The following is a 27,736-nucleotide window of genomic DNA, read 5'->3' as shown; positions in this document are numbered from 1 at the left end:
GCCTGCTATTAGTACCCCCCGCCCGGCCCCGTCCCAACCCAGTCGCCAGTTCACAACTGCGACTTGAAACTATCTTCCCGAGCCTTCTCGGTCGAGATTTGGGGTGAAGTTTTTTAGGCAGGCTCTAGTGCTTCTTCGCTTCTCGGACTACTAGGTGAGCAGAAATCAAGCTCGTGTCTTTTTCTGTTCTGGAAAGAAATCGGATCGATTGGTTTTGTTTTGCGATTCCTGCTCCTGATGCTGAGATCGCCTTCTGAGGCTAGTTTTTCCGTGGTTTTCTGGGGCTCCGAGGTGAATCTATGGCCCCTTTCACCCGTAGTATCGTGGCCTTTTATGTGGCTGTCTGTGAGCGAAGGCTACTGCAGTTCTGCAACGCCGGGGGATTTGGTGTTGTTTTCTTGGATATTCCTTTCATCCGGATACTTGCAGTGGGTCCCTGTGCTATCTGCGCCGGATTTGCCACCATTTATCCCCAGGGATTTGGGATTTATCGATGGCTATGGTGGATTTGCTCCCCCCAGGCCTCGAATCATCCGAACCTTTGGCTTCCTGTTTTGGTTTGTTGAACGTTGCGTTGCAAAGCACGCCTCCGGTGTTTTTGCCGGAAATTTCGATACTTTGCCTAAAGGAAGGTTCGGCACCTTGCACATGCCGTGCTGCCTTAAACTTGCTGTTTCTTCTACATTTTAGCTGGATGCATTTCAGACTACCTTTCGATAGGCTTTCAGACTAAACCCATCTTAGACTGAACGGTCGCTGATTGCGACGAACACACTCTTTATGCGCATGCCAGAAGGTTGCCAATTTGCCATCCTGATATACAACTATTTATAATAAGTTTGCTCCTTTTAGTTTTACAAACTTCAGAAGTGATCTCCTGAAGATCTTGGTTTTTCGAGCAATCGATGTTTAGATCCTTGATCATATCTTAGTCGTGCAAGCCTGCATCTGCGTGTTAGTGTTATTCCCTTTTGGTTTAACTTTGTTTGTTTAGTAGATAAGTGATATACTGTCACCTTATCATTGGGAATTTCACTATGATCTCCTGCACATGCTGCATCTTGTAGCTGTTTTTTCGCAATCATCTAAGACAGTTACTGCCAATTACAGCTACATACAGTCTTCTTAGTTTGTAAATGTTCTATGACAAGTTCAGTGAAGGTCTCTTAATTATTTTCGTTATGATTGCAGGTTCAGGTTGCCTTTCAAGTCTCAGAGAAGGATCAGCTCTGCAAATTATCTTAGAGCACCAAATTATGGATAGCACGAAGCCACTGGGAGGGGAATTGAACAATTCGCTGGATACTCTTATGGTTTCTAGTGGTGTGGAGAGTAAGCAGGCTCAGAATGCTGGCACCGAAACCAGCTTGACAGGTTGGAAAGACCTTCCCATGGAGCTGCTCCTGCGGATTATGTCATTAGTTGGAGATGATAGCATGGTCATCGTGGCCTCTGGTGTATGCACGGAATGGCGTGATGCGTTAGGTTGGGGAATTGCAAATCTTTCACTATCATGGTAAAGAAGTTTTCCTTTCAGTCATGTCCTTTTTAGTTTGACATGTCTTTATCTTCAGAATCAAATGTTGATTTAAGAATGGAGATGCTCCCATACCATGGATTTTGGACACAGTAGTAGACTAGTTGTTATGCTGTCTTCAGTTTCACATGCGTTTCAAATCTGAATATGGTCATAGTGTTCTATTGCAGCATTGCTTTGCTAATTCTGTAACCTGTATCCATCCTATGGCTATGGGTTGATTTTTTAGGAGACCTTGCTATACATCAAATCACTTTGTTTTTATTGTTGTTTCTTGTTTGGCGCAAATACTCATTGCTGCTGTTCAACCATATCATGTATACAGTCAACCATATGATGCTGACTCCAAACATGAGAATTCCATGTTCCGTTTTGTTTGGAATGAAGTTGACTGTGTTATATACACACGTGAAAAATGAAGCCATAAATGCTGATACATCACACATGGTACATAGTTTGACAACTTGTTTGAACAATTCCCGATTGCTTGTTCCTCATTCTGTGGGCACTATGGGCAAACATCACACATGGTACATAGTTTGACAACTTGTTTGAACTATTCCTGATTGCTTGCTTCCCATTCTGTGGGCACTATGGGCAACCAAAGTACGGTACAATATTCGTTGTGGATCATACATAGCACTTTGAAGTGCTAATTTTAGTTCGTTGGTTCATGGTTTTTGATTCACTCATTGACATAGCTTTTGCCATTAAAAAGAACTGGTGTGCAGATGTTCTTCTGACATAACAAAAGCAGCCTAGAATGATATGCCTCCATATAACCTTGACAGCATACTTTTAGACTACGAATTTTGCAAGAGATATATTGTGCTTAGATTGTTTCATATTCTGTGCTACAGTTTCTTGTTTTGGTACAAATAGAGTATTGGTTTATTACTACTACTGCAATACAGCTCCTAGAAGATGACCACCTGGTCTTTTTGGTGTCTTGGAAGGAAAATTGTTTGTATTGACAAAAGAAAGTGTCATTTTCAGGTGCCAGGACCACATGAATGACTTGGTGATATCTCTGGCTCACAAATTCACGAAGCTTCAAGTTCTATCTCTACGGCAGATCAAACCTCAGCTCGAAGACAGTGGTGTGGAAGCTGTGGCAAACTACTGCCACGATCTGCGGGAACTGGATCTCAGCAGAAGCTTTAGGCTTAGTGACAGGTCCTTGTATGCTCTGGCACATGGGTGCCCTCACCTCACAAGGCTCAACATCAGCGGGTGCTCCAATTTCAGTGACGCTGCTTTAGTGTTCCTCAGTAGCCAGTGCAAGGATCTCAAATGCCTGAATCTGTGCGGGTGTGTGAGGGCAGCTTCTGACAGAGCGCTTCAGGTACTTCATTTGCTGTAGCATTGTTAGCATGAGCTTGTATTGATCCTTTACTTTTGTGATGCTGCAGGCCATCGCTTGTAACTGTGGCCAGCTGCAATCGTTGAACCTGGGCTGGTGCGATGGCATCACTGACAAGGGAGTGACCAGCTTGGCGTCAGGGTGCCCTGAACTCCGGGCTTTGGACTTGTGTGGCTGTGTTCTCATCACAGGTATGCTAATTCATCGATGTTTGCCGTGTTTGATTGATTGAATTTCTGCACAACTTTGTTGGTTTCTTGGAACTTGACTCTCGCTTTGATCTGTTCCGTATACAGATGAGAGCGTAGTGGCGCTAGCGAACGGCTGCCCTCACCTGCGTTCCCTGGGGCTGTACTACTGCCAGAACATCACGGACCGCGCCATGTACTCGCTGGCCGCCAACAGCCGCGTGAGGAGCCAGGGCCGGGGCTGGGACGCGGCGAAGAGGGGCAGCGGCAAGGACCGGGACCGGGACGGGCTAGCGAGCCTGAACATCAGCCAGTGCACGGCGCTGACCCCGCCGGCGGTGCAGGCCGTGTGCGACTCGTTCCCGGCGCTGCACACGTGCCCGGAGCGGCACTCGCTCAACATCAGCGGGTGCCTCAGCCTCACCTCCGTGCACTGCGCCTGCGCCCTCCACCCGCACCGCGCCGGCCGTGCCATCCTCTCCAACCACGCCTACTGAAACCCGGTGGATCAGGCAGCCGCTGGGGAGTGGAGGGGAGGGGGCATGGGCGTTTCTCGGTGTGGTTTGGCGTGGCGTTGAAGAGCGGTGAGGACTGAGGAGTGGAGAGCCGTGTGTGATCGACTCTGTTGTAAGAAAGGTGCTTTGTGTTGTGTAGGAACTGTGTGCGAACTGCGCGCGTTGAACGGTCGGAGGTGGTGTCTGTTCGTGTGTCGGCCACCCCAGAACTTGGGCTGCAGAAGCGACGGGGTCGAGTTTGTTGTCTGGAGAATTATGGAGTGTTTATGTGGTCTTTCCCTTCGAGATCTTGGCTCTGGCCTGTGGGGTGTGGTCAACGATGCTTTCCGGTCTCTCTGGAGGCCGTGCACCCTGGCTCTCTTGAGAGCAACTCCAGCAGGGCCAGAATCGTGTGATCGCTTGCTGCTGATGCGTTCCCGGACTTTTTTTTTAACACTGGAGTCCGGACCAAGCACACGGCTCCTGTGCTGTGTGTGATCCCGAAGACACCGGCGAAAGCGAAAAACCACTCCTTTTTTCCGTCCTCCTTGACTCCGCGTTGTTGGGCTTGGCGAGAGAGGACGCCACCAACAGGGGGCCCGCCTGCCGCGATGCGGATGAGCCCATGGACCACTCCTAGTTACGAGTTTCTTGGCCCATGTTAGGTGAATTGAATATTGCAATCGACGGGCTGAGAGGGCCGAGACCGGGAGGTCGAGAGAGAGAGCGCGCGCTTATTGTAGCAGCTGTCCACACCTCTCTCACAAAAGGGTAATTTTCATCGGACGTCCGGGCACAACTGCTGATTTTGTAGTGGTGATCTTGTAGAAGCGACATTGTGGAGTTTGTTTGTCTGGAAAATTATGGATCATTTTCAAGATAATGGGAGAAATATGTATCGTACATGTGGGCGTTGCATTTGAGATGTTGGCTGGCTCGGTTACGCCCACATTTGAGATGTTGGCTGGCTCGGTTGCAGTGGTTCGTATTGTAGAGCTCTTATTATAAAGAAAAATAATGGTACAATTTAAAATTATTTAAAATGATGTTTTGGATTTTCTCCTTCCCTTCATCGGGATCGGTGGGTCGTTAGAGCTAGTTAATAGAGATATCCTAATGTCACTTTCATCGTTATTGGAAGAGTTGCCTCCCAATAATCTCATCCCAATCCAACTACCGGGAGACTAACCCTTGTCGGTGTGATTACCAATTCAGGAATAGCAGTCGCTTTCTAAATTTCATCCCTTCCTTCTTCCTCTTCCCAACTACCCTCTGACTCCTGTCCATCCTCTCTTTCATTCATTACCTTGTCTGCCAATTCATCCAGAGTTTTATCCACAGTCTTATCCATTATCTCCCTGGCCTTTTCCTTAAGAAATAGTAAGAACTTCTTGTCATTCATACTCTGAACTTTCTCTTTCAGAGATTATTTTTGCACCCAGCCTTGATCATCCTTTAAGTTATCTATGGTATTGCCTTCTTTTCCTTTAAGTTCATTGCTATTCTTTCTTCTTTTAGTTCCTAGTTTCTCTAGTGTTTTAGGATCATCCTGCATGTGCTTATCCTCACTGGCTTCTCCCTCCCCTTCTCCTGATGCATCACCTTTCCAGTCAAAAACAGCCTCTTCTCCATTCTCATCAGTCCCCACCTTCTCTACCTGAAATTCTTATTCGAAGTAATAATCCCCAATCACCACATCAATGTGTGATGGGATAAGCAGTGGTTAAGAACTGCTACACATACTCTCCTAAAATCATTCTCTCTGGTCATTTTCATATCAACAGTTTGGGTGGGTCCCAACATTGATCCCACCGCCTACAAATTCATAAATTCTCTCAAGTTTTTCCTTAAGCTAAAAACTCTTACCCATACTTTAGGCAGAAGAAACCCCTCCTCCTTCTCATGCCATGTTTCAAATTGAAGCCTCAGTCGTGTCTGTACCTCTTCCTCTCTAACATCAGCCCCTCCAAAAGCTATAGCCCTCTGGAGTTCAGCTTTAGATGGAAACTTAGTGATGAAAGTGTTGTCCTTAGTAGCTTCCAACTCCTATTTCCACTTTCTAGAGTACAATCTTTGAAGCTGAGCAATTACCTGTTCCTTAGTTAACTGCCCTCCTCCAATTCTGATCAGTGCCATTTTGGAGTCCTTCCTTGCCCTAGGCAAAGGGGGGGTGTGGAATATGGTAGAAACCCAACCTATGGATAGCATAACCCACAGCGTGTGCCATAGGTCTTGGTTGTTTCAGCAAAGGACATCTGTGATTAACATGTTCCTCACTGTTACATATGGCACAATAAACAACACTTGTGCATTTTGCCACCACATGCCCCTTCTTTGTACATCTAGAGCATTTGATACCTACTTTTGCTTTCTCTCCTTTCTCTTCCTCTCCAACTGTTGTTTCTGTCATCTCTACGTCCATCCCTACTATTTCTCCTGCCTCCTTCTTCTGTTCATCGTCACCCTTTCTCATATTTCCTTTATTCTCCTCTTCTTGTTGTTTACCTGCTCCCAACTTCCCTTTGCCTTCTTCCTTTTGTGTATCTATCCTTTGTGAGCGTTCCTACCATCTATTCCATCCCCACGTCCCCTTATAATCTCCCTTGACCCTTCTGGACCCTGCCTTCCTCTCCATCCTCCATAATTTTGGAAGTGACCATCTCAAATTTGTCAGTTCTAGCCACATACATTCTCCCAGGAGCTTCCCTTATTCCTTCCCTGCCGCCAGTCATGGCGTGTCCACTGCCTATATGCCATCCTCCTCTTAAGCCCTCTCTCTGTTCACCATCCGCACTCGGTCCCACCGTCCGGCACCCGGTCCCAATTCAATCTGCCGCCAAGGGCAGCTCTAGCTCCTGTCGCTCCTCTTGCTCCATAGCCTCGCCTCATCTTTCCTTCTCCACTTACCTCCGCCGGAGCTCTTTCCTTTCTCTGTGTATTGTCAGTCAGGGCCGAGATATGTTTTGGAGAGTGCTAGGAGATGGATTTACCAGACCCAACTCTCTGCCTTTCATTTAACCTTCCAGCTAGATGCCTCTTCGAATACTGGAATGATTATGGCGAATGAGATCTTTGGGTTTCCCTCTCTGTTTAAAGAGCCGTCCTAGGCCATTAATGCATTGAAACACAGCATGGGCCCCTACCTTGATAAAGCCAGTCTCACCCACCCAAGTGATTGGATTTTGAATCTGAATTTCTTGCTCTTTTTTGGATTCACAATTACTGACTAACATATTCTTTGAGCATTTTCCTACTGAGCTCTCAACTTCGATTGAGACACTTCCTTCATCTGCTAAGAACTTATTTAGACGCTTACATTCCATTGGAATTGCCGTTGCCCGGATGTCTTTCACCCAAATATCACCTAGTGAGCATTTCCTTGGATGTTCTCTTCGAGGCAATGGTCCACTCCATGGTTTGATTTTCGTCGCATTCCTTAGCGTTTTGCTTCTGATTCTTCCTTGAATTCCCAAGTTTTGTGTTAGACTACCTTCCTTCTCCTGTGTTCCATAGTTAGAGGTAGTTGTATTATCCACTAGTGATTCACAGCATCTCTCCAATCCCTATCATTTTTCCATTTCTGAATTCAGTGCTGCTATCTTCTTCCTCCTCATCCTCAGAACTCTCATAATCTGCCAACGGCCAGAAATGGCAACCTGTCGCATTCTCCCGCAATCCTTGAAGAGGATCTGAAGATATGTTACCCACCTGTGTTTCTTTCTACACCATTTCTCCTCCTCCAAAAGTTTACAGTCAGTGTTACTTTCTGTTATTTTCTCCTCAACCTGGACAGATAGTGCTACCATCTTGTTAGATGCAGTTCTTTTAGATGAAAATGCCAGTCTCGGTGCCAGCGTAAGCCGCCGCCGACCTAGCCTTGCACCCACGTTATGCACTTCACCCTCTTTCACAACAGCTTCAGATGCAATATGTCGAACATCTTGCAGGCAAGCAATGTCGGGGGTGGTAACAGAACTAGGATGAGCTATGGGAGGTTGATTGGTTACCTGAACATGGCGTCCCGTGTAGGAGAATCGCCTTCGGTCCCTCCCTTGATTGTCCCCATGCGCATCCTCGGTTTCCGCTTCGTCCTCCCCTTCTTCTTCTTCTATTTTCTCCGACTTTCTTCCTGCCGCATAGTTCGCCTTCAGCTCCGGCACCGATCCCCTTACTCCCTCCGCCACCGGCGTACGCCCCTTCCGCGCTGGTGTGAAGGTGACGCACTCCCTCACCTCGGCAGACTGGATGCTATGTCCGGCGGGAGCCGCTAGAGGGAGACGGTCCATCTCCCGTGCGCTCATCCCTGACCTGCTGCTCACCCCATCTTTAGATAATCGGCGTCCATTAACTTGCAAAACACAACCATACTTTATATAGTTGCATTTGTTATGTAGCTTGGATGTTTGCCTCACCATATGATCTCAGTGCCCATGATTTCCATGATGTGGCATTTATTGTATCGAGCGGTGTCCCTTTCATTGTTTGCAAAACTCTATATAATAATTCAGTTTTTATTCCATAAAATCCGTTCGAGATTTTTGAGTTCTCCACACCATATGCATAGGCAGGCTTCGTTGAATAAAACTAGTGTAAGCTAGCGTATCCATGGATCCACTGGATTGTGCACACCTCTACACTTTCCTTTTCTTTTTATTGTTAGTGTTGTTGTGTATGTTATATGTTGCAACCTGAACTTATTTATAATTTCAGAATGACTAGCGATTTCTTTTCCAGTATTCCCTTTCCCTAATTGGATGTTGTTTTACCTAAACCATGTAGGCACAAAAATCTCTTAGAAATCATCTGGATTTTACTTCATCTATCCAATGTCCCGTGCTGGCTCACAAACCCAAGCTACCCCAGAAGATGATCTCGCATATGCCAACAGTCCTGAACAGCTTTTTGAGAAGAAACCGATTCATTTTCATGGTAAAGAATGTGGTGACATGTCATTTCCTCCACTGCGTATAAATTTCATGAAGGACTCCCTTGCCGTCGTCGTCAAGTTATGCCGGCCATCCGCGCATGTGGACCCCTGTGCCACTCGACGGGGCTCCAAGAACGCCTCAACTTCCTCCTCCTTGGCCTATCCACCGACGACCTCTCCAATTACAAATCAAAACAAGAGCAGGCAAGAATCGGGCAAGCGCGACGCAAGAAGATCGGGCGTGGGCGGCGGACGCCGGAGAACACCACCCACGCGCCACCTACATGCTCATCAGTCATACCTAATCCTTGCTTCCTTCTTCTTGCTCGCGCTAGCACTAAATCCATCGATCCATGGCCTAATCCTTCTCTGATGCACGAGGGCAGCGGTTGCAACATCACACAAGTAAACACCCAAGCTACCAATTTGTCCATCAAGCTCGCTCCCATTAAATCCGTGCATGGATTGATTTGGATGCTCGATCCAAGAATCATCGGATGTTTGTTCTCAATCCAAGAATCAGCATCGTTTGTTCTCAGTCGAAGAATTAGCAATCGTTTATCCTCAATCTGTCTAAGCAAGCAAAAAGAATCCATCAAAATGAGGCAAGCGCGCATGTGTGCTCGCCGGCAAGCTGTAGGGAGGCATTTTCCGTCGAGAATGCGCGCCCTCCGCGAGCCTACTTGCCGCCACGTTCCGCTGGCCGCCAATCCATAGCCCCGTTGTGCCGCCTCGCTCGGCCCTGCCTGCTCTGCTCCAGACGCGTGGACTCAACCCATGATCTCGGGGGTGAATAGGACTTTTTTCCAAAAGAATCATAGCCCGAGAGCGAGAACAACCAACCCTTTCATGACCCGTGCGGGGGATGCGCAAAAGGAAAGGAATTTCGCGTGAGAGTCCTTGCAAGTTTCAACCGTCGCTACAAACGGTGAGGGCCGAATTTCGTGATTCAAACGGACTGGGCCTAGGCACGGAAATAAAACTAACCCCGAGTACCCTCCTCCTCTGTCCGCATGCGACTCCCCTCCTCGACGCCGAAACCCTAGCCGCGTGCACCGGCGGGAGGTCCAGGATCCAGGGAAGTCGGCACAGGTCTCCGGACTAGGGCGGACTAGCCTCGCACCGCCAGGGCGGCAGGAGGGCAGTCGACAGGGTCTGAGCGGTGGGCACCAAACCTCCACAGTCTCGCAGAGATAGAGACAGAGACTAAGACCGATTAAGGACTGTCCGAGAGGTGAATTGCAGCATCTTATGATATTTTAACTTGCTTTTACTGTTAAGATTATATACATAGCCAAAATAGAAACGTAGGGGGTAGGGTATGATGTATTAATTAAGCGGGGAATTGAGACATTGAGCATTTGTATTGTACAGTGGAACATGAAGATGGATGATTGTTAGTCACATTCGTATCTGTATCTTCAAAGCAAGTGAAGATGATCAGATTTATGGCCATGAGAAGACATAATCCTGATAAGAAGTAGTATTGTAGTGTAATCTTCTTTGAACTACTGTAGATGTGTAAACTTCTTCAAGGCAAATTTCCGATGTGATTGTTTGCTTTAATTTTTTTTAAGACACCTTATTGATGTATCATTTTGCGCTTTTGGCAAATTCTATACTTGTATAGCTTGGCATATTACATTTGTGTTGTTAAAAAAGTTTATGCCAAGTTGGACCACCCCAACTCAAAACCCTGGATGTGCCTCCAGGCTCCAGGTCTCCTTCCGGCACCCCAAGTGCCAACCCAAGGTACTTGGTTCTCGCAGTTTTGCCTCTACCTTGTACTATTGAACTGGCGTAGAGTGGTGATCAATCCCCAAGACTTATATTTATTGATCTCTTTTGTTTGTGCTAAATGAACCATAACTTGCTTTTATTGTTTTGTTCTGGCATTGTCTCTTCTTGTCTGTCCAATCCTTTACTAATGCTGGTTTATTTCCAGTTATCTTTTAATTCAACTAAAACCCCCGCACCACAACTAATTGATAGACAGGGAGTGGGGGGATAGGGAATTTAAAATCTAAATGATCCGTCAACTAAAAAAATATTGTTTTCTTAATTATTTTGTACAACAACAATAATAGCCTTTCAGTCCCAAGCAAGTTGGGGTAGGCTAGAGTTGAAACCCAACAAGAGCTACAAATCAAGGTTTAGGCACATGAATAGCTGTTTTCCAGGCACTCCTATCCCAGGCTTAATTATTTTGTAATTTATAAAAATTATTCCAGAGATATCCATTCCAGTCTAAACAATTTGAACATCATATTTTGCTTTTAATCTTTTATGAATCTTTGATTTACTAAGGTGCCCTTCTTTGTTCATTTCATTCATCGTCCTAGAAGTTCTGGGTCTGCGATTGCCAAAAAGTTGTAATGATGGCTAATGAATTTGCATTACTCTGCACTTTAACTATTCTGTTCAAATTGCAATCATGTCTCTAGTTGAGCTTGTATTTTCTAACCATATATTTGCATCAAATTCATAATGTGGTCTTGAAAGATGTAGTAATGACATGTGAAACTGGTGTTTATTCTATAGGGATACCATGGAGATGAGACCTGATGAAAGATTTGCAGTTCTGAGGAGCATTGGGGAGGAGTGCATTTATGAGGATGGGCTATGCCTAATGCTAAAGAAGAAGCTCGATCCCATCTGTTATGTTTGGTTTGAGCCATCCCCAATTATGGACATAGAGCAGGTATAGCAACAAAAAAGAACCCCTTCCGCAGCATTAGTAATTGATTTTGTGCGGATGTGGACAATCCCTACAGTCCCACTCTACTACTCCGCCCATAGGACAATCCTCGGTACAGCCAAACTTAATGCAAATCCCATAAACATTGATGCTTCTAGACAGTTTCAATTTACATGCATAATTGATGTGTCATAAGATCCAAAAGAATTATAAAGTTATTTTTATATTGCAAAAAGAAAAAAACAACTACAGCACCAAACAGGCATTTTGTCTCAAATAAGTTTGGCTAGGCTAGAGACGAACCCGTAAAGAGGCACATAAACCTAAAATGTTCATAAAAATATAGAGTACTAATATATTACCCTTGGTATTTGTCGCAGCTTAACAAGCTTATTTCTATATATGATTCTTGCATATGAATTGCTTATTTCCATAAAGCTCCTATCCAAAGCCAATTGTTTGCAGCATTATGTTCTTCAAGCCCCTTTCATTGCTTTCCTCCCATAACAACGTTACCCTACCCCTGCCTCTTCTTGCAGTATTGGCGTGCCTTAGAAATACGCTATGCACGACATGCTTTTAAGTTCCAAGTTTTAGTTATTAGCCTTCAGTGCTGTAGAAGCATTCCTGCACCAATGTCAGCGTTGTAGTCGGTTTATGGTCTGAAGCCAATATTTAATATAAAATATATATGTATGACTTGGTTACCTTTCATGCAGGCCATTAGTTTTTAAATGTTTCAGTGCAAGCTGTTTATTATTGAGCAATTTGATCACAAGTGTGCCTGTTCTCATTTTTGCAGGGTATATTGAAGACGATATATGTCAATAAAATGGTTACAGCAGGTTGTACAGTTAAAATACTGATGGCAGATTGGTTTCTGCAGCGGCACCCTAGGATTGGTAATGACCTAAATAAAATACGGGCCATTGGCTGCTATAATATTGCGATGTGGGAAGCAGCTGGCATGTACCTAGACAAAGTAGATATCAAATGGTTGTCAGACGAACTGAATCATCGTGCGCTTGATTACTGGCCACTTGCTATGGATGTCTCAAGAAAATACACCATGAAGAGAATGGCAAGGTATCTCCTATTATTTAAGGCTTTTTTTGACTTGCTAGTTTTTAAACTTGTTCATTCCATCGTCAAAAGGTTTCTCACTTTTGTGTATTACACAAGTCTATTTATTATTGTTTTGCTGCAGTTATTCTTCTTATATGGCACCATATGGGCCAGAAAGGCTGCCTGCTGCTGAGATAATTTACCCCTGTATGCAAGTTGCTGCTGTTTTATGCCAGAAGGTTGGGTTTTTCCCTAATGGCTTCATTATATATTTTTAGATAGCATTTGCCATACTTTTGTTTTATTATTCTCTTATAAGAGAAATTAGGCTTAGACTCTTTTAATTGCAAAACCAGCCAACAATTCAGAGGCAATGCGCATTGCCCAAGCAAGTCAAGCATAGAATTTTAGTCATCCAAGTAGGCCACATGTTTATCAGTCTGCAGATTTGCATTAGCTTTTGCCATCATTGTTGTCTCATACTTGTTTGTGATGGAAAACAAGATTCAGTTTCATCAGATTCTGATTGTATAATGTTGACAGTACATGAAAAACTGAACCCTTTAGGTTTTATTGTTGCAGGCAGATGTATGGCTATTCAGCATGGATCAGCGAAATACCATCATGCTAGCTAGAGATTATTGTGATGACATATTTAAGGAGAATAAACCAACTATTTTGCTGCACCGTATCCGTACTCAGACCTGTGTTTTATATTTATAATTTTTCTTTGTTGTTGCGGTGGTTGTGTTTTTTTTTTTTGGTGGGGGGGGGGGGGTATATATGTTTTACCTTGTTCATGGTGGGAAATGAGTTAGTTGGGTCTTCGGAGGATTGACGGGGAAAACTGCAACTTTATGGAATGGTGATATGTCATGTCATATATCCTTAACTTCACTTACAGGTGTGCTACCTAATTTACTAGAAGATCCTGACTTCCAGGATGAGAGAGATCCAGGACGGACCATCTTCATGTTAGATGAGGAGGTACCTAGTTTAAGCATCAAACAGCAGCAGATAGTTAGCCTTCTTTTGCATTTCAAATCTGGAACTTGCACAAACTATTTTAATTCATGAGTTTTGGAGACACGAAATTCCCTCTTTTAGCACATTGGTTATTATATGAAGCTTCTATGTGAGCATTGAGCCTATATAAATCTTGGAAATATGGAGGATAAAAATATTGTATTGCTCCTTAAGGCTCTCCTAGAGTATTTCACTGTCGAAACAAACAATATTCTCTCTCTTAGCTCATGTAACAAGCTAGTACCTAAGGGTCTTTTTTTGGAACTTTTAAGAGGTTGTATCATAAAATTGCCGATTAATATGAAACTGAAAATTCATGTTCTGCGTAAGAGCTTTGTCTTAAACTGTTGTGATTTTGGCTTCACTAGAGTTGTTTACACTTTGTAAAGTTAAAAGGTGCCTTTTGGTGGGCAATGATATTTATATTTATTTTGGGCTAATTTTTAGCTTAGCTGACCACTGTTTTCTACAATTATATTATTGTTTTTGTTTATTGCAGGATGATGTAAATGAAAAAATAAGTAGCGCTTTCTGCCCTCCGAGAGTAGCAGTATACAACCCATGTTTGGAGTACATAAAGTCTGTTGCCTTCCCATGGTTTGGAAACTTGGAGGTTGTTCAGAAGGAAGGGAATGGTAGTAACAAGTAATGTTCTCTCACTCAATCTAAAAAAAACGCAGCCTTTGTATTAAAAGATATGAGGTGCGTGTCTTTGTATTAAAAGGAAAGAGGGCCTAATACAAATGGTATGTTAGAAAGACCCATTCCAACATACCTATACTAAACATACAGTTGTGCCACACATGAGGTACAGACAATCTAGAACCAGCAAAGCAAGGCACCAAAGATGAGCTTCATCCACTGTTTCTCTTAACTTCCTGAGAAGGGAGACACCATTGAAAACACAATCATTGCGATGCTTCCATTATCTCCAGGCTCCAAGAGTGACAAAGGAATTTAAAACCTTTCCTCTGCTGCTTTTCTGCTTCAACCTGTTTGTGAAAGGTCTATTTTGTAAATCAACTTAGCTAAAGAACTGTATGGTAACAGTTCTTATAGTGCTGCAAATATAGGTGCTATAATTCAACATTTTCTGCAATTATTTGTTTTGGTTACCTTTGTACAGGATATTTTCAAGCATGGAGGAACTTATTGTTGATTACGAAAGTGGAGATCTTGATTCTACTGATGTTAAGTTGGCTCTCCAAAAAGCAATAAACAACATATTAGAGGTAACTGTTGCTCTCCTAGATTTATTCTTTAAATAATATCCAAAGGCATATGATGAAAGTATATGCCAGGATCACTAGCTACATAATTCGGGTAAGAGCACCTTTCATTTCGTTGTGGGTACATAGTTATTTTTATCTAAATGCATTTTGAATGTTTAGATAAAAAAATGCACTGGGATATTTGATCTTTTGTCAATAAATATCAAGAGATTTAGAATCAGTGGAACTTTTACAGTCTGTTATATATGGCTGCCTTATTACAATGCTAACAGATGTTGAAACATTTTTTTAAAGTATCTTTTATGGGGACAAGAAAGAGAAAATTGAAAGTGTCTTTTCCCAAAAAAATAATTCACCTAATGTATTTTTGCTCGCCTGTAAAGTTCAGTAGTATTTTTGACCTTTTAAGTTAATCCTTCCAATTCCAAATGCAAGTTCGTCCATCTTTTGTCCATGTCCATCACCTCAGGCACCTTCTTACGCCCGTACATAAATATGCCTAATCAATTAAGCAAACATACAAACAAACATAATAACAACGATTGTTAGGCAATAGGCTCATTTTACAATTTGCCACCTGCCTTATTTCCTTAGAAAGTCCAGATGGACATATATTTTTAACCGAAAGGAGTTTACGTTTGGGCATCATGTTTGCTCTTGTGATTTATTTTAAAATACTCGTTCGTATTCCAAGTAACATTATATTCTAATCTCCGCTTTTTTAACAAATGGCTCTTTCTTCAAGCTTGTCGGCGAGTTCTTCCGTAGCAGCACTGAAGCTCAAGCTCTAATTACTGCCCCCAAGGTGATTTCTTAATCATTGTTTACCAGAATTATGTATTTTAATGTTGGTTACATTTATGCTGCTGCTGCTGAAATTTACTTCTTGTATTTCAAGTTCAGAATAATGAGGTGAATTTACTGTCTAATGATTGTAACAGCTGAATCAATTTTTTACACTGTTATGTTTGACTAATACAATACAACTTCAACCTCAAGGTTTGTACTATTTATGCCAACACAATCTGTATCATACTAGCCAAAACGGAATGATCACCAGATGTATGTCATGATTCTGCATTAGCCCCTAGGTCCAACAATTTTCTTAATGTGCTCTGCTATTTATGTGTCATACATGATGCGTAAAAGCTGGGTCCACCTCCCACATCCATTACCCCATCTCAGGGTTCTTCATAGGGTGTTGGCAGATTTTTCCTTTTTGGTGAGGGTTGTGTTGTGGTGGCCTCTTGATCGATCTCCAATCATTATTTACTATGCTTGTCATACTACTAGAAGGAATGCTTATAGGGAGAAATGTGAAAAATAGAGGTACAGAAGTTAATGGAGAAGTGAAAATAGATAAATTAAATTTTGGCACTGGAGTGATCTGCTAGTGCTAATTCACAACACGTTTCGGCTTTCTAAGGGTTGCCTGTGTGCATCTGATAATGTAGGTGCTGGAATAGTATTCCGCTGTCTAAAGACAATGGAATGAAACCACAGCAACGTGTATTGTAATTGTAATAACTCCAAAACAACAAACCAATTTGGTGAACAATTAAAATTCTCGTGACCAGAGACTTACCATAGAGTCGATCAAGGCAGGTAAATAAATTGGTGTGTTTGGTTAGAAAATGTTGCCATCTCCCAAAGAAATTATAAGATATCATGGTGAAGTAATCTACATAACATTTTACCCATTACTGGAACCAAACTTGCCCAAAAGAGTTTGAATATGTTATAATAAAAATTATTCAACTTAGGCAACTTGCAGCACATTAGTGAGATATTTTTTTATTGTGATTTTTACTACCTTTTAAATTCAGTTTCAGGATCAAATTACTGCAGACATACGGAAAATTCAGATGCAGAACAAAGAGTTTGCCAGTCTTGTAAGTTTACTTGTCCTTGACTATTTCACATCTATTTGGAACTGTCTAGTGCATGTATGTAAACCGTATACCAATCATGATTTTCACTATTAAGACTGATGCAATTCTTTTTCTATGACATTTTATCGTGTTAACTACATATAGTATCATCATGCGGTTTCCTTTTTTTTTTTTTTTGCCAGTGATACTACTGCTCCACCAGTGAGGAAAAATGCTATATACTGCAGGCAAAGTAAGGGCTCCTTTGGTAGCCGGCTATGCCTTCTCTGACTTGCGGGAACCTTCATTTGTAGGAGCTATTTATGCCGTAGTAAATAATATTCCCTAAAGCTTCAGTCGTTTTGGGAGCAGAAGCCCTCCCAGATGGTCTAGTGCAAGCATCTTGAACTCTTTGGGTATTACTTCTCCAAACACATGAGATGTAGAATGTTCAGTATGTAAATTATTTACTATATTATTATTAGGCTGAATATGTAACGTAAATTATTATTTGCTACTCCATCTATCCCAAAATATAAGGATTTTGAAGTTTGTCCTAAGTCAAACAATATAGGATTATAGGAAATATTTAGATATCAAATAGTGATAATTTGATTCATCATGAAATATATTTTCAAGTTTGTTTTTTGATATTTCAGTAGATATTATAACTTTTTTTATAAATTTTGTAAGTGTTTGATTTGGGGCAAAGTAAATAATACTCATATTTTGGGACCAAACTATCACTCTGATGGGCCGAAATGATTTGCCGTTTTGTTTTGTCCGGCGCAAAAATCTGCCTTACCTACCGAGCTACCACAGATCTACTGGTAGCCTACCACAGATCGACGAGCTTATCTGAAAAAGGAAAGCGCTCTGCACTCATTTTTTTTTAAAAAAAAAAGAGTCCGTCCCAAAGGACCAGAATTTTGATTAATTTAATTGATTTTTGGAAAATTTAAGTGGGATTATTCATATTATTCTCAATGTATTTTAACTTAAACAATATTTTATTACAATTAAATTATTTAAAAAGTTATTTATATCAATTATTATGCACTATCATAGGATTGGGATATTATGAAATTTTATATAAGGTCGTATGGAAGTTTCATATAGTATAGAATATTATGAAATTTAGGACAAAATGTGTGATTAATATTGTTTTGGCTTGATAGTATCGTAGTATATCGTAATAAGAATTACAAGATTCGATTCTGATATCGTTCGTACTGAGTCACTGAATGCTAAAGGCATACATGTTGCTGACACGAAAAACCGGCCGGGACACCTAATAATTGAACAATTGATGGCTTGGACCCCGTCGTTTCCATGATGGACCTACCGATTAACCACTGTCCCGAAGGAAAAAAAACACTTGTTTTGGACTGTAGATGCATGGTCGTCCGTGCGACTATTTGCAGCATTGGCATTCCTACGCTGCTGACTTGATTCGTGGCTACCAGTGCCTTGTGGCTTCTTCTTCTTCTATCTGAACAGGTCTCACTGTCGACGACTTGTTGGGCGGTTGACAAGCGAGCACGGTCAATTCTCCGCAGAGATCCCAGATATGGATGAACTCCATCCAATCCGCCGGAGTTCATTTGGTCATCAGCCATCAGCCGGAACGACGGAAAGATCGACGAGCGGAGAGGAGAAGTCTCCACGCATGCGCTTCAAACGACACGCCCGGTCGATCTTGGCATCTTGCTTGCTCTTATCCGGTTGTCCATCGCCATCTTCAGACAAAACGCCCGGCCGAAAGGGTCGCCCAAATCGTCCATATGCATGCCAGTGCACGGAGCCTGCTTCTGCCGACAAACAAGTGTCTGGCCTAGGAGCCTAGCTATGGCGTTGGCGTCCCCGTGAGACTGCATGCGGCCGGGGCTCTATCTTCCTGTGTGACGGGGAGGCGAAAACGTTATCGATCCGTTGCGTTGCGTTCATCGCTGGCGTACTGCTCTGCTACATCTCACCTGGAAAAGGATTTCTGAATCCTCGAACAACAACAACTGAAGGAGATGATAATTAAAGATAGATGGCCACCACTTGCATTATCAGTACCGTCCTGCCTGAGATGCTGTCGTCGACAACGCCTTCACGAGCCGTTGTTGCTGCGTGATGTACACACGCATTATTGCACCAGACCAGCGTGTACGAAATAGAGCTACTAGATTCTCTGTGATGCAATGCAACGTGCCGTTGCGTCGAATGCAGTGCCACGGCACAACCTCACGGCATGCATATGCAAGCAAGCAACATAACTGACACACAACCACAGAGCCATACCTCACCATCAGCAAGTGCAACAATGCGTTGGATTCCCTGCAAATTTTCGTTGGGGCTGAAATGATTGGTGCCTCATGGGCAGCATCCCGCAAGAGCTAAAGAAGTTGGGGTGGGAAATTAGTCAAAAGACGCCATGCGAAACGACATTCCGGGCGTGCCTGCCTAACGTTCTGCTCTGCAAAGCCAACAGCCAAGAGAGCATTAGTGGCGGCAGGGGCACGCACATATTCCATCCGATGGCGCCCAACGTTTTGCACTCCAAAGCACACAGGATGAAAGCAACGGGTGATGGCGGCCTGGTTACCGGAATCCCCAGCATAAACCGCCGTTCACACTCAGGAGAGTGAAAGGAGATTATAGTAAGCTAATTTCAGGTGATAAACTTGCATGATACTCATGCATGCTACTTGGATGGAATATTTGGAATGTGGATGAATTGGGGATGTTGTTAAAAGGTCCCTTTGTTTGATGGTGAACTCAGGAAAGGTCATTGGCAGCCTAAGTACTTGTGATTTTGTTGGTCTGGTAGTGGAATATGGAGAGCCTACACACCACCAAATAATGGATAGTAATAGGATCATGTGTAAGCGAGTATCTCTATTCAACGTTCTGTGGGTGGACGAGACCGGGTCATGTAGCCTTGGTTGACCTGACCTGCAATACAAAATGTCGTGCAGCGACACAAACAATGCTCTGACTGTACACGTACGACCTTAATAATCATGCAAAATCTCAAGGCCATTGAGTCTTCTTTGTGAGCTTTTGGTTTCATGACTTGGTATAGAAAACATGGAAAACCCATGCATGCCTCTTCTGCTCTACAATGACCTTGACTCTTTGCCACAAAAGATGGTGTTCTAGAACATTAGGTTGTCTCTTGGAAAAATGTCAAGGCTAGCCAATATCTTGTCAAATTTAATAGATGTATGAATTTTTCACGAACCTCCCTCTTCAACAATTATCAGCATCGTTCTTCAATGTTTACTTGGTCCTTAAGAATTAAGATGTTACCCTATCCATTATTAGCTTTTTATCCGATGCTTGAAAGATTTACATCTTCGCAAATTCACCGATATACAGAGCATAAAAGAACTACTCCTAGTTATAAGAAAAAGGAAAAAAAAAAGAAATACCAGGGTGAATGCTATGGAGCCATGTTTTAGGCACAGAAAGGAGAATCCCTCCTCTACCGTACTGAAAGGGAAACACATTAACATGAAACATAATTAATTCCTACTGTAGTTTAAAAAAAGGAGAAATAGTTTTTTTTTCTCTAGGAATAGTCAGATATAGAACCATGAAAAAGGTCTCTAGATACAAAATGGAATCGTGTCTAATATACTAATGTAAAAGCTTTAGAAAAGAATGAAAACTTGACACTATCAGTGGCAAGATAAAAAAAAAAGAACTGAAACTAAAAGACCTTTTCAATCACGAGTCCACATACAACCTCATTGAAGAGAGAAAGATTGGATGAGCCACGAATAGTAGCATGCCCAGGGTGGGAACAGAGTTGGAAGGCGGTGCGCGTTGGATCCGCTGCACAGCCGCCGGTTGTACTGACCGCGCCTCACCGTATGACATATAGGACTTCGCCGCCCCACCCCGACCAACCAACCCTTTCTTCCCCCTCCCTCCTGCAGCTGCTCCCCACTTCCCGTTCCGCACCTTCGCGTCATCGCTTCCCTCCGTTGCCCACCTTGTCGGTCTCCGATCCTGCTCATGGCGCCCCGTTGATTCGCCCCTGTACTTGCTGGTACCATCTCCCTGGCCGTGAGTACCTCTTGCCTCCTTGATTGCAAGATTGACTCTTTTTCTTGCTGCTTCCATTTTGGTGCTTTTTTTTCTTTTTATTGCTGATTTCAAGGGCGTTGTTCATGTGACCAGAGTTGCTAACTGGAAGCATTTAAGCTTGTTGGTACCTCTCTGAAAAGACCTGTTTGGTTCATGCTTGTTCATGTTGTAATGTTGTTAAGAACTCGCCTGTAGAGAATCACAGGATTCACGGTGCCAGGGTGATGGTAGAAGGGGAAACAGATGTACCTTTTTGGTGTTATTAGTTCTAATCTCTGCTTGATGTGGTCTGTGCCAATTGGGAGTTTTTTATGATCGGATTACTGGTGAATACTGCAACAATTTCGATTTTAGCAAAAAATTGAGTACCTCTCTGTTTGGAGGTCTGATCATAGTTTGAGCAGTTTTTTTTTTTGGGGGGGGGGGGGGGGTGGGGCAAGAGAACTACATGCTGTTGAGTTTTTTTTTTATCTAAAAGCGAACATTTTATAATTGTGGCGCGTATTAGCTGTATTGTGTTCATCTTTGTCTTGGCATTTCTGGTGTGTAGTCTTTGATATGGTGATATTTGACTCTGATAATCAATCCTATCCTGCGTGTTTAAGTATGCTTATTCTCGCTTAGTTTATCATTTTTTTCTTCAATACCTGGAATAACTAGCTGGTCTTTTCTTTTTCTTGTGTGGAACATGGTAATCAGTCAATGTTGACAATCTTTCGGAGCAGAGGGCATTCAGTCAATATCGCATATTTTATATATATGCTTAGTTGCTTAATTCTTACCATATTCTAGAAGCTGCATGTTAGTCGCCAACCTTTCCCAGAAGCCATTTTTATCCCGTCTGCAACATGCTTTAGAGATTTCTACTTCCACCTTGCTTGATCATTTGGTTGCTCGAGCTCTTTTGATATATCAACAGTGAAATCAAGCCGAGGCTAAAGGCTCAGCAGAGACGTCAAGTGACATTCTAGTACTAGCATACTAGTTGGGGGAAAAACTGTGTGTTCCGGCCGTTCAAATGTGTAATCATCTAGTGATGCCTAGTACCAGTGCTGTGGTTTCCCCAAAGAACACCCTTTAACTTTTATCTGTGGCATAATCAAAAGAAGAATGATGCTAGACAACTGAAAATGTGCTGACCAGTCAAAAGTGGCTTTATATATTTCCAACTCTGCTAATTGTGTTTCATGTGGTTAGTTGACATACTGTATTCTTGTTTCAGGCATCAGAGGATTTTCTCGATCAATTCAAGCAGAGGAAGCTGCAAACCGATTTGGTGTTATCTGAGATCCTGAACCAGATTAGCCTAAAAGGTCCAGAGGTATTTGGGAAAAGTTATGTCTTTTGTTAGGCGAGCAGACCCATCAACGGCTTACACAGATAATCTTTACATTCATAAATTTGCCGCACCAAGTTCAAACTTCGCTGCACAAAGATTTTCCTCTGATACACAGTTGTTTCGTTATGGCCCTGAACCCTACAATGGTGAGTATGGGCACATGGGTTTCACTGGATCATCATCTGCTGTATTCCAGAACTCATTTTGCAGTCAGCAGGCTTCACTAACACCATACTGTGTAACTGCCGATGAACGATCCCCAAGTGTTGCAGATACTCAGTCCAACTCATGCTCTGATGCAGCAAAAGAATCGCCAGTGGTCTCCAATGTCTCTCAGCACAACTCCCAGTCTGTGTCAGATACTCAAAGCTCTGAAATTGAAGTACAGTTTGATGAAGATGAGATTAGATTGAAGCTTCAGGAGCTGGAGCACGCTCTACTTGACGATGGTGATGACATCTTGTTTGAGATTTCACAGGCAGGTAGCATAAATGATGAATGGGCTGATCCCATGAAGAATGTATTGCTTCCAAATTCACCAAAAGAATCAGAATCAAGCATCAGTTGTGCTGTTAGCAACAGCAGAACGGCACGGACTCCAAAGCAGTTGCTATTTGACTGTGCCACAGCATTATCTGAATACAACATAGATGAAGCACAGGCGATCATATCGGACCTCCGTCAGATGGTCTCTATTCAAGGGGACCCTTCTCAAAGGATTGCAGCCTACCTGGTGGAGGGCCTTGCTGCAAGAATAGTAGCTTCAGGGAATGGCATCTACAAGGCCTTGACTTGCAAGGATCCTCCAAGTCTTTATCAGCTTTCAGCAATGCAAATCCTCTTCGAAATATGTCCATGCTTCCGTTTGGGTTTCATGGCTGCTAATTATGCTATACTTGAAGCCTGCAAAGGTGAAGAAAGATTGCACATTATCGACTTCGATATCAATCAGGGCAGCCAATACATCACATTGATACAATTTCTGAAAAACAATTCAAATAAGCCACGACATTTGAGGATAACTGGTGTTGATGATCCTGAGACAGTGCAGAGGCCAATCGGAGGTCTAAAGGTCATTGGGCAACGCCTAGAGCAGCTTGCAGAGGACTGTGGGGTATCTTTTGAGTTCAGGGCAGTGGGTGCTAATCTCGGGGATGTTACACCTGCAATGCTAGATTGTCGTCCTGGGGAAGCACTTGCTGTCAATTTTGCATTCCAGCTGCACCACCTTCCTGATGAGAGTGTTTCAATTATGAACGAGAGAGACCAGCTCCTTCGCATGGTAAAGGGCCTCCAACCAAAGCTAGTGACCCTTGTTGAACAGGATGCCAATACTAATACTGCACCCTTTCTGACAAGGTTAGTGCCTTAGAAGATATTTTCTCAAAATCTGCCCTAGATGATAATGTACTCAGGGTTATGTTGTTGGCTTCAACTCTTATTTTTGTTTCAGCTATTAAATCTTTACCAAAAGTACTAACATTAACATCTGGCTTTCACAGGTTCCGTGAAGTCTATGATTACTACTATGCACTTTTTGATTCACTGGATGCTACACTTCCAAGGGAAAGTCCAGATAGGATGAATGTGGAGCGACAGTGCCTCGCACGGGAAATTGTTAATATCTTAGCTTGTGAAGGTCCTGATCGTGTGGAGAGGTACTCCCTGGCGCTGATCTCTAGTCATGCATCCTGCCAATTCTCACCCTTTTTTTTCTGAAAACATGTAAATCCTGCAGTTTCCTATAGTTGAGTAAAATTGTTGATGCTGCAGATATGAAGTTGCTGGGAAATGGAGAGCAAGAATGACAATGGCTGGCTTCACACCATGCCCATTTAACAGCAATGTCATCAGTGGAATAAAATCGATACTGAAATCGTACTGCGATAGGTACAAGTTCGAGGAGGACCACGGGGGACTTCACTTCGGCTGGGGGGAGAAGACTCTCATCGTCTCCTCCGCGTGGCAATAGAGCATTAGGCTCGCTCATGGAGTTGCATTAGTATTGCTGTATTTTAGGAGCTTCTGGTGCAGACTGTAAAAAGATGTGAACCGCTGGGCTGTTAACTGAACCTTAGTACCTTACCTAATCGTAGATGTCTGCTTGTCAGAATAATTGAGTTTGGCTAATTACACCGGCGCTATGTTGTATGGTATCATCTTGTCGCATGATTGATTTGTATTTTAGAACAGAATCATAACGTGTCGACTGTGCTTCGTGTATAATCATAACGTGCCGACCCTGCTCCGTGTACGAAATTAAGTATTGCTGGATTATCCAGCGTTGCGTACATCAGGGAACAAGAAGATATTTGCACTCACCTGTGTCAAAGAATTCTGAATGCACTAGCAAAATCTTTATCATGATATTCAGTGCACGACTCATAAGCACTAACTTTGACTCAACAACAGATTTGACACCACTATCGGTGCCTAGCAATCGCCAAGAATGGTAGTAGAACAATTCACTCAAGTTATCCAATAGAATTGTCACGTAAATACAACAATACTCTGTACAACAACTTGAAATTCGTACAAAGCACTTGTACAAGGCTATACAGGTATCTCTTCAGAAATAATCTCAACTATATACTCACGATAATCTGAATATTGTTTTGCTATATGGAGGCATGAGCTCGATCATGTGGTTAGGGTAAGCTGTGCCGTGAATTCAACAAACTATAATTAGTGCTTGGTTGCATTTTGACCCGCTTTGAGGATTCCAAAAGTCTGACAAGTGACGGGAGAGGTCGTGGAACAGGGATATTCCTTGACCTGTAAAGCCTCTTCAAACTTGGATTCAAACATTTGGATGATCCAAAAATGCACAAGGGTTCCTTTTCACAAGTAGTTGTTTCTCCACTTCTGACCAAGGAAAGGCTGGAGTCTTCGGAAGAACTTAATGCGTTTGACTCTATTGCAGCTTCAAACTTTTCATGCTGATCAGCAAGCACTAATATATTGCGATGAACAGTGGACAATGACTGAGCTTGAGATCCTTCTAACTGTCTTGACGATAATTCATGCTGACAGGAGCCCATCTCATCTCCAGCATCAATGTGATCCTGATGGGAGGCTGGTGCTTCCTTAACAACACAATCCGCTGCAGAATTTGTCTCACTGTCTTCACTATTACTATGAACCGAATCCGCCAGTGCACATGCCCTAGCTTCTTCAAGATATCCTCCTTCAAAGGCAATGTATTGGCTGCATAACTCTTCTTTCATTATGTCAATTGCTTGAGATCCAAACCTGGCTCTTCCGAACAATGTAATGTCTGGTTCCTCAGGTGGAGGGGATGGCACAAATTTAAGTTCAATGGCACTGATGTCTAAATATGTACATTCTTCACTGGAGGACGATGAATGATCATCCTCGTCAACAAAATCTGAGTGATCTTTATCTGTGTGTGTTTCAGAAGAAGCAAGCACTGAAGAAGGAGACGATATAGACTTTTGAAGAGGATCTCCGAATATTTTCCACAACGGATCATCAGCTGTCAAGCGGGTCTTGAAACAATGTTTCTTTACATAGCTGAGCTCAAGGGCAAAGCACGGGGGAGTTGTTGAAATGACCCACTGAGGTTGCAGAAGTTGCAGCGCCTGCTCCAACTCATCACGAGAGGAGTGAATGGAGAAACAAATATGCCAGACTCCGTACTCATCCTGCTCAGCTTCAGTTAGGCTGGGTTTCTGGCTTCGAGCACAGATTGCATACCACTGGGTTGATGGACGAATAAACAAGGGTTCTGGCTGGAGTCTTGCCCTTGCCTCTTCAAGCTTCCTACTTGCTTTTTCATATAATTGATGGAATCCAACCATCTGCAGAGTTAAGAATTGCAACCAACAAACAAAGACTGTAAGAAATCACTCGATGTGGTAACGCGGTATACACCAACAGATGAATGATTACAAGAATTTAGGAGGTGGAGGACTTAATATCGCATGTATGAAATTCTCTGTTTGTCGGTTGCACAGATGAAAAGGAACCATGATGTTATGACTGAAATCATGTTTAATGGGCATGACAGGAACTGTTTTTCTATTAAATGGAAATGAAACAGTTATGCTTCCATGTGCATTATATAGACATAGTGACTGTAAATACTGTGAGAGTCTGAGGTAATTATTTCCACAATGGACAGGCTTAGTAATGCAAAGTCTTGAATGCATTCCATGGGATACATGCCTGAAAGCGAGAAGATGGATCATCAGTAATGATTTCAGGGGCTGTGAGCGATAGTGCTTTAAAACAATCCAATCTCCTGTCAACATAAATCTTTGATCCGAATGTCCTTGACACCTCAATTAGGACATCTTCATGCCCAAGAAGGTCACAAGCAAGGTAAACAAAAGGTGCATGTGGATGCTTCCATATGCACGCTATAACCTGCAATCACTGAATCATTTCTCAATCGTAATTATCCCTGTTTGTCATCACAATAGTAACATATCTAATCTCAGAAGAAAGGGCAACCTGCTGGATTGCTGATTCCTTGCTTGGTAGCTTGAGGAAGCACTTGGAAAAGGTGCAATCTAGGAACACAAAGTCAAGTCGGCAAATGTTTTCATTCCCTTTCTTCGCTATGTATTTCGTTGGCAAATTTTGTACACAATCCGATGTAAGCCGGCAGTCTCCTGTGTGAAGTATGGCACCAAATTGACCCTCAAATAAGAACATGACCGCCCCTGAAATCACCAATCAGGCCAAGCATAAGCCTAACTCCTCAAAGCACATAATGAGCGCAAGCTCAAATCAGACAGAACAAGGGACATATGATCTCTACACAAAGCGACAGCATAGCATTACATTTACAAACAGTTTATTAACTTTATATCAAAACAAATCACATTTCGTTATCGACACCGTAAATTAAACCACACATGGCACATGCGCGTGACACGTGCTCGGTAAATAATTGATTTTTTTCGCCTAATTACCAAGTCAGTAAGTTTCACAACGCATCGACCGAAATGAACCGTACTGTCATAACCTGGAAAGAAGTGGAACAGTTCGAAACGAACAAATTACCAGGGCAGTGATTTGCGTCGTACGCGGTGACGGAGAACGCGCCGGCGGGATCGTCCACCGCCACCGTCCTCCCCACCTCCATCTCCACGAACTCCCAGCTCTCCAGCTGCGCCACCACGGCCCAAGAGCGTTTAGCAAAAGGCACCCCAACAGGGAAAAAAAATGCCTGGAGGCAAAACGGAACATACAGGGAGCGAGGGGAGGAGTTACCTGGGGAAAGTGGCGAAGCGCGAGCGCGAGGGACAAGGTGAGGCGGGTGGCGTAGACGGTGCCGCCAGCCCCGCCGGCGGCGGCACCGGCGCCGACGAGGTGGTCCCGGTGCGCGTGGGTGAGGAACCGGTGGCGCCGGTGGCGGGAGGAGGGGCCCCATGTGTCGACGGCGAAGGGGAGCCCCCGCGGCATGTCTATCGGCATCCTCCCCCAAAACTTTCTACAATTACGGATAGGTCCTCCGCTCCTCCGGATCGCTCCCGACTGTTAGTGGGGCCAGCCGAGTCGAGTGTTTGTTTGAAGGAAATCGGAAGTTCGCTGCGTCGGTTTATATGCGCGCGGAAAGAGCAAAGAGGGGCCACAGCCGGCTCCTTCCTCCTGAAGGAAGACTAGCGGGTTAACGGGTGTTGGATTTTGTGTATGTGGCCTGGCCTGGCCTGCATCTGGAACCCGGCCGGGTAACTTGCCGACTTTTCAGCTTGGGCCCCCGCTATGCTGGTTCCGTCTCCCTTTGGGCCTTCACAGTTCTACGATATTTATGATATTTTTGGGCCCAAGCAGAATATAAGATGGTCCAGCGCGACTAGACGTTTGTGCTCTCCCTCTCTCAAAAAAAGAAGAAGACGTTGTGTGCTCTTTCTTTTTCTTACCCTCCAAAAACCAGGCTATGCT

The 27,736-nt window shown here is 43.3% G+C and overlaps 4 protein-coding genes across 8 annotated transcripts; 3 read left to right on the top strand and 1 right to left on the bottom strand.

The window, feature by feature from the left end:
- On the top strand, positions 1–3,890 carry LOC101754500 (F-box protein SKP2A). The gene is made up of 5 exons (XM_004970726.3): positions 1–154; positions 1,192–1,516; positions 2,534–2,882; positions 2,950–3,091; positions 3,197–3,890. The coding sequence occupies exons 2-5, from the start codon at positions 1,257–1,259 to the stop codon at positions 3,583–3,585; spliced, it is 1,140 nt and encodes a 379-aa protein (XP_004970783.1). The 5' UTR covers positions 1–154; positions 1,192–1,256; the 3' UTR covers positions 3,586–3,890.
- Positions 3,891–9,140: 5,250 nt separating this feature from the next.
- Positions 9,141–16,953, top strand: LOC101754900 (tyrosine--tRNA ligase 1, cytoplasmic). 3 transcript variants are annotated; one of them, XM_004970728.4, is made up of 12 exons: positions 9,141–9,437; positions 9,556–9,743; positions 11,051–11,210; positions 12,010–12,293; positions 12,415–12,511; positions 12,855–12,960; positions 13,177–13,259; positions 13,798–13,943; positions 14,425–14,530; positions 15,276–15,335; positions 16,357–16,422; positions 16,605–16,953. In XM_004970728.4, exons 3-12 carry the CDS (start codon positions 11,058–11,060, stop codon positions 16,605–16,607), a joined length of 1,104 nt encoding a protein of 367 aa, XP_004970785.1. In that variant the 5' UTR covers positions 9,141–9,437; positions 9,556–9,743; positions 11,051–11,057; the 3' UTR covers positions 16,608–16,953. The 3 variants fall into 3 exon arrangements, with proteins under 3 accessions (XP_004970785.1, XP_022682227.1, XP_022682226.1); XM_022826492.1 differs by lacking the exon at positions 9,141–9,437 and adding an exon at positions 9,884–10,261 and having other exon boundaries at positions 9,448–9,743; XM_022826491.1 differs by lacking the exon at positions 9,141–9,437 and having other exon boundaries at positions 9,448–9,743.
- A 3,343-nt stretch (positions 16,954–20,296) lies between these two features.
- LOC101755571 (scarecrow-like protein 1) lies at positions 20,297–24,049 on the top strand. 2 transcript variants are annotated; one of them, XM_022826860.1, is made up of 4 exons: positions 20,297–20,446; positions 21,707–23,182; positions 23,326–23,481; positions 23,597–24,049. In XM_022826860.1, exons 2-4 carry the CDS (start codon positions 21,822–21,824, stop codon positions 23,793–23,795), a joined length of 1,716 nt encoding a protein of 571 aa, XP_022682595.1. In that variant the 5' UTR covers positions 20,297–20,446; positions 21,707–21,821; the 3' UTR covers positions 23,796–24,049. The 2 variants fall into 2 exon arrangements, with proteins under 2 accessions (XP_022682595.1, XP_004970786.1); XM_004970729.4 differs by having other exon boundaries at positions 20,297–20,463.
- Positions 24,050–24,273: 224 nt separating this feature from the next.
- LOC101755976 (5' exonuclease Apollo) lies at positions 24,274–27,710 on the bottom strand. Of its 2 annotated transcripts, XM_004970730.3 has the most exons (5): positions 27,065–27,710; positions 26,855–26,960; positions 26,300–26,511; positions 26,012–26,212; positions 24,274–25,644 (listed from the first exon to the last, which is right to left on the bottom strand). In XM_004970730.3, the coding sequence occupies exons 1-5, from the start codon at positions 27,266–27,268 to the stop codon at positions 24,472–24,474; spliced, it is 1,896 nt and encodes a 631-aa protein (XP_004970787.1). In that variant the 5' UTR covers positions 27,269–27,710; the 3' UTR covers positions 24,274–24,471. The 2 variants fall into 2 exon arrangements, with proteins under 2 accessions (XP_004970787.1, XP_022682594.1); XM_022826859.1 differs by lacking the exon at positions 24,274–25,644 and having other exon boundaries at positions 26,076–26,221.
- Positions 27,711–27,736: the final 26 nt, after the last annotated feature.

Source organism: Setaria italica, chromosome V (genome assembly GCF_000263155.2).
Source record: "Setaria italica strain Yugu1 chromosome V, Setaria_italica_v2.0, whole genome shotgun sequence".
NCBI classification, from domain to species: Eukaryota; Viridiplantae; Streptophyta; class Magnoliopsida; order Poales; family Poaceae; genus Setaria; species Setaria italica.
Note: the sequence above shows the minus strand (reverse complement) of the source record. Positions and strands in the feature narration are given on the sequence as shown.

Bases quoted from the DNA above. Each gene is read 5' to 3' on its own strand.
- LOC101754500 (XM_004970726.3), top strand. From the start codon at position 1,257: ATGGATAGCACGAAGCCACTGGGAGGGGAATTGAACAATTCGCTGGAT. The intron at 1,517-2,533 runs GTAAAGAAGTTT...TGTCATTTTCAG, and splicing joins GCAAATCTTTCACTATCATG to GTGCCAGGACCACATGAATG. The intron at 2,883-2,949 runs GTACTTCATTTG...GTGATGCTGCAG, and splicing joins CTTCTGACAGAGCGCTTCAG to GCCATCGCTTGTAACTGTGG.
- LOC101754900 (XM_004970728.4), top strand. From the start codon at position 11,058: ATGGAGATGAGACCTGATGAAAGATTTGCAGTTCTGAGGAGCATTGGG. The intron at 13,944-14,424 runs GTAATGTTCTCT...ACCTTTGTACAG, and splicing joins GAAGGGAATGGTAGTAACAA to GATATTTTCAAGCATGGAGG. The intron at 15,336-16,356 runs GTGATTTCTTAA...TTTTAAATTCAG, and splicing joins CTCTAATTACTGCCCCCAAG to TTTCAGGATCAAATTACTGC.
- LOC101755571 (XM_022826860.1), top strand. From the start codon at position 21,822: ATGTCTTTTGTTAGGCGAGCAGACCCATCAACGGCTTACACAGATAAT. The intron at 23,183-23,325 runs GTTAGTGCCTTA...TGGCTTTCACAG, and splicing joins ACTGCACCCTTTCTGACAAG to GTTCCGTGAAGTCTATGATT. The intron at 23,482-23,596 runs GTACTCCCTGGC...TTGATGCTGCAG, and splicing joins GGTCCTGATCGTGTGGAGAG to ATATGAAGTTGCTGGGAAAT.
- LOC101755976 (XM_004970730.3), bottom strand. From the start codon at position 27,268: ATGCCGATAGACATGCCGCGGGGGCTCCCCTTCGCCGTCGACACATGG. The intron at 26,512-26,854 runs GTAATTTGTTCG...TGGTGATTTCAG, and splicing joins CGACGCAAATCACTGCCCTG to GGGCGGTCATGTTCTTATTT. The intron at 25,645-26,011 runs GCATGTATCCCA...TTAACTCTGCAG, and splicing joins ATCCATCTTCTCGCTTTCAG to ATGGTTGGATTCCATCAATT.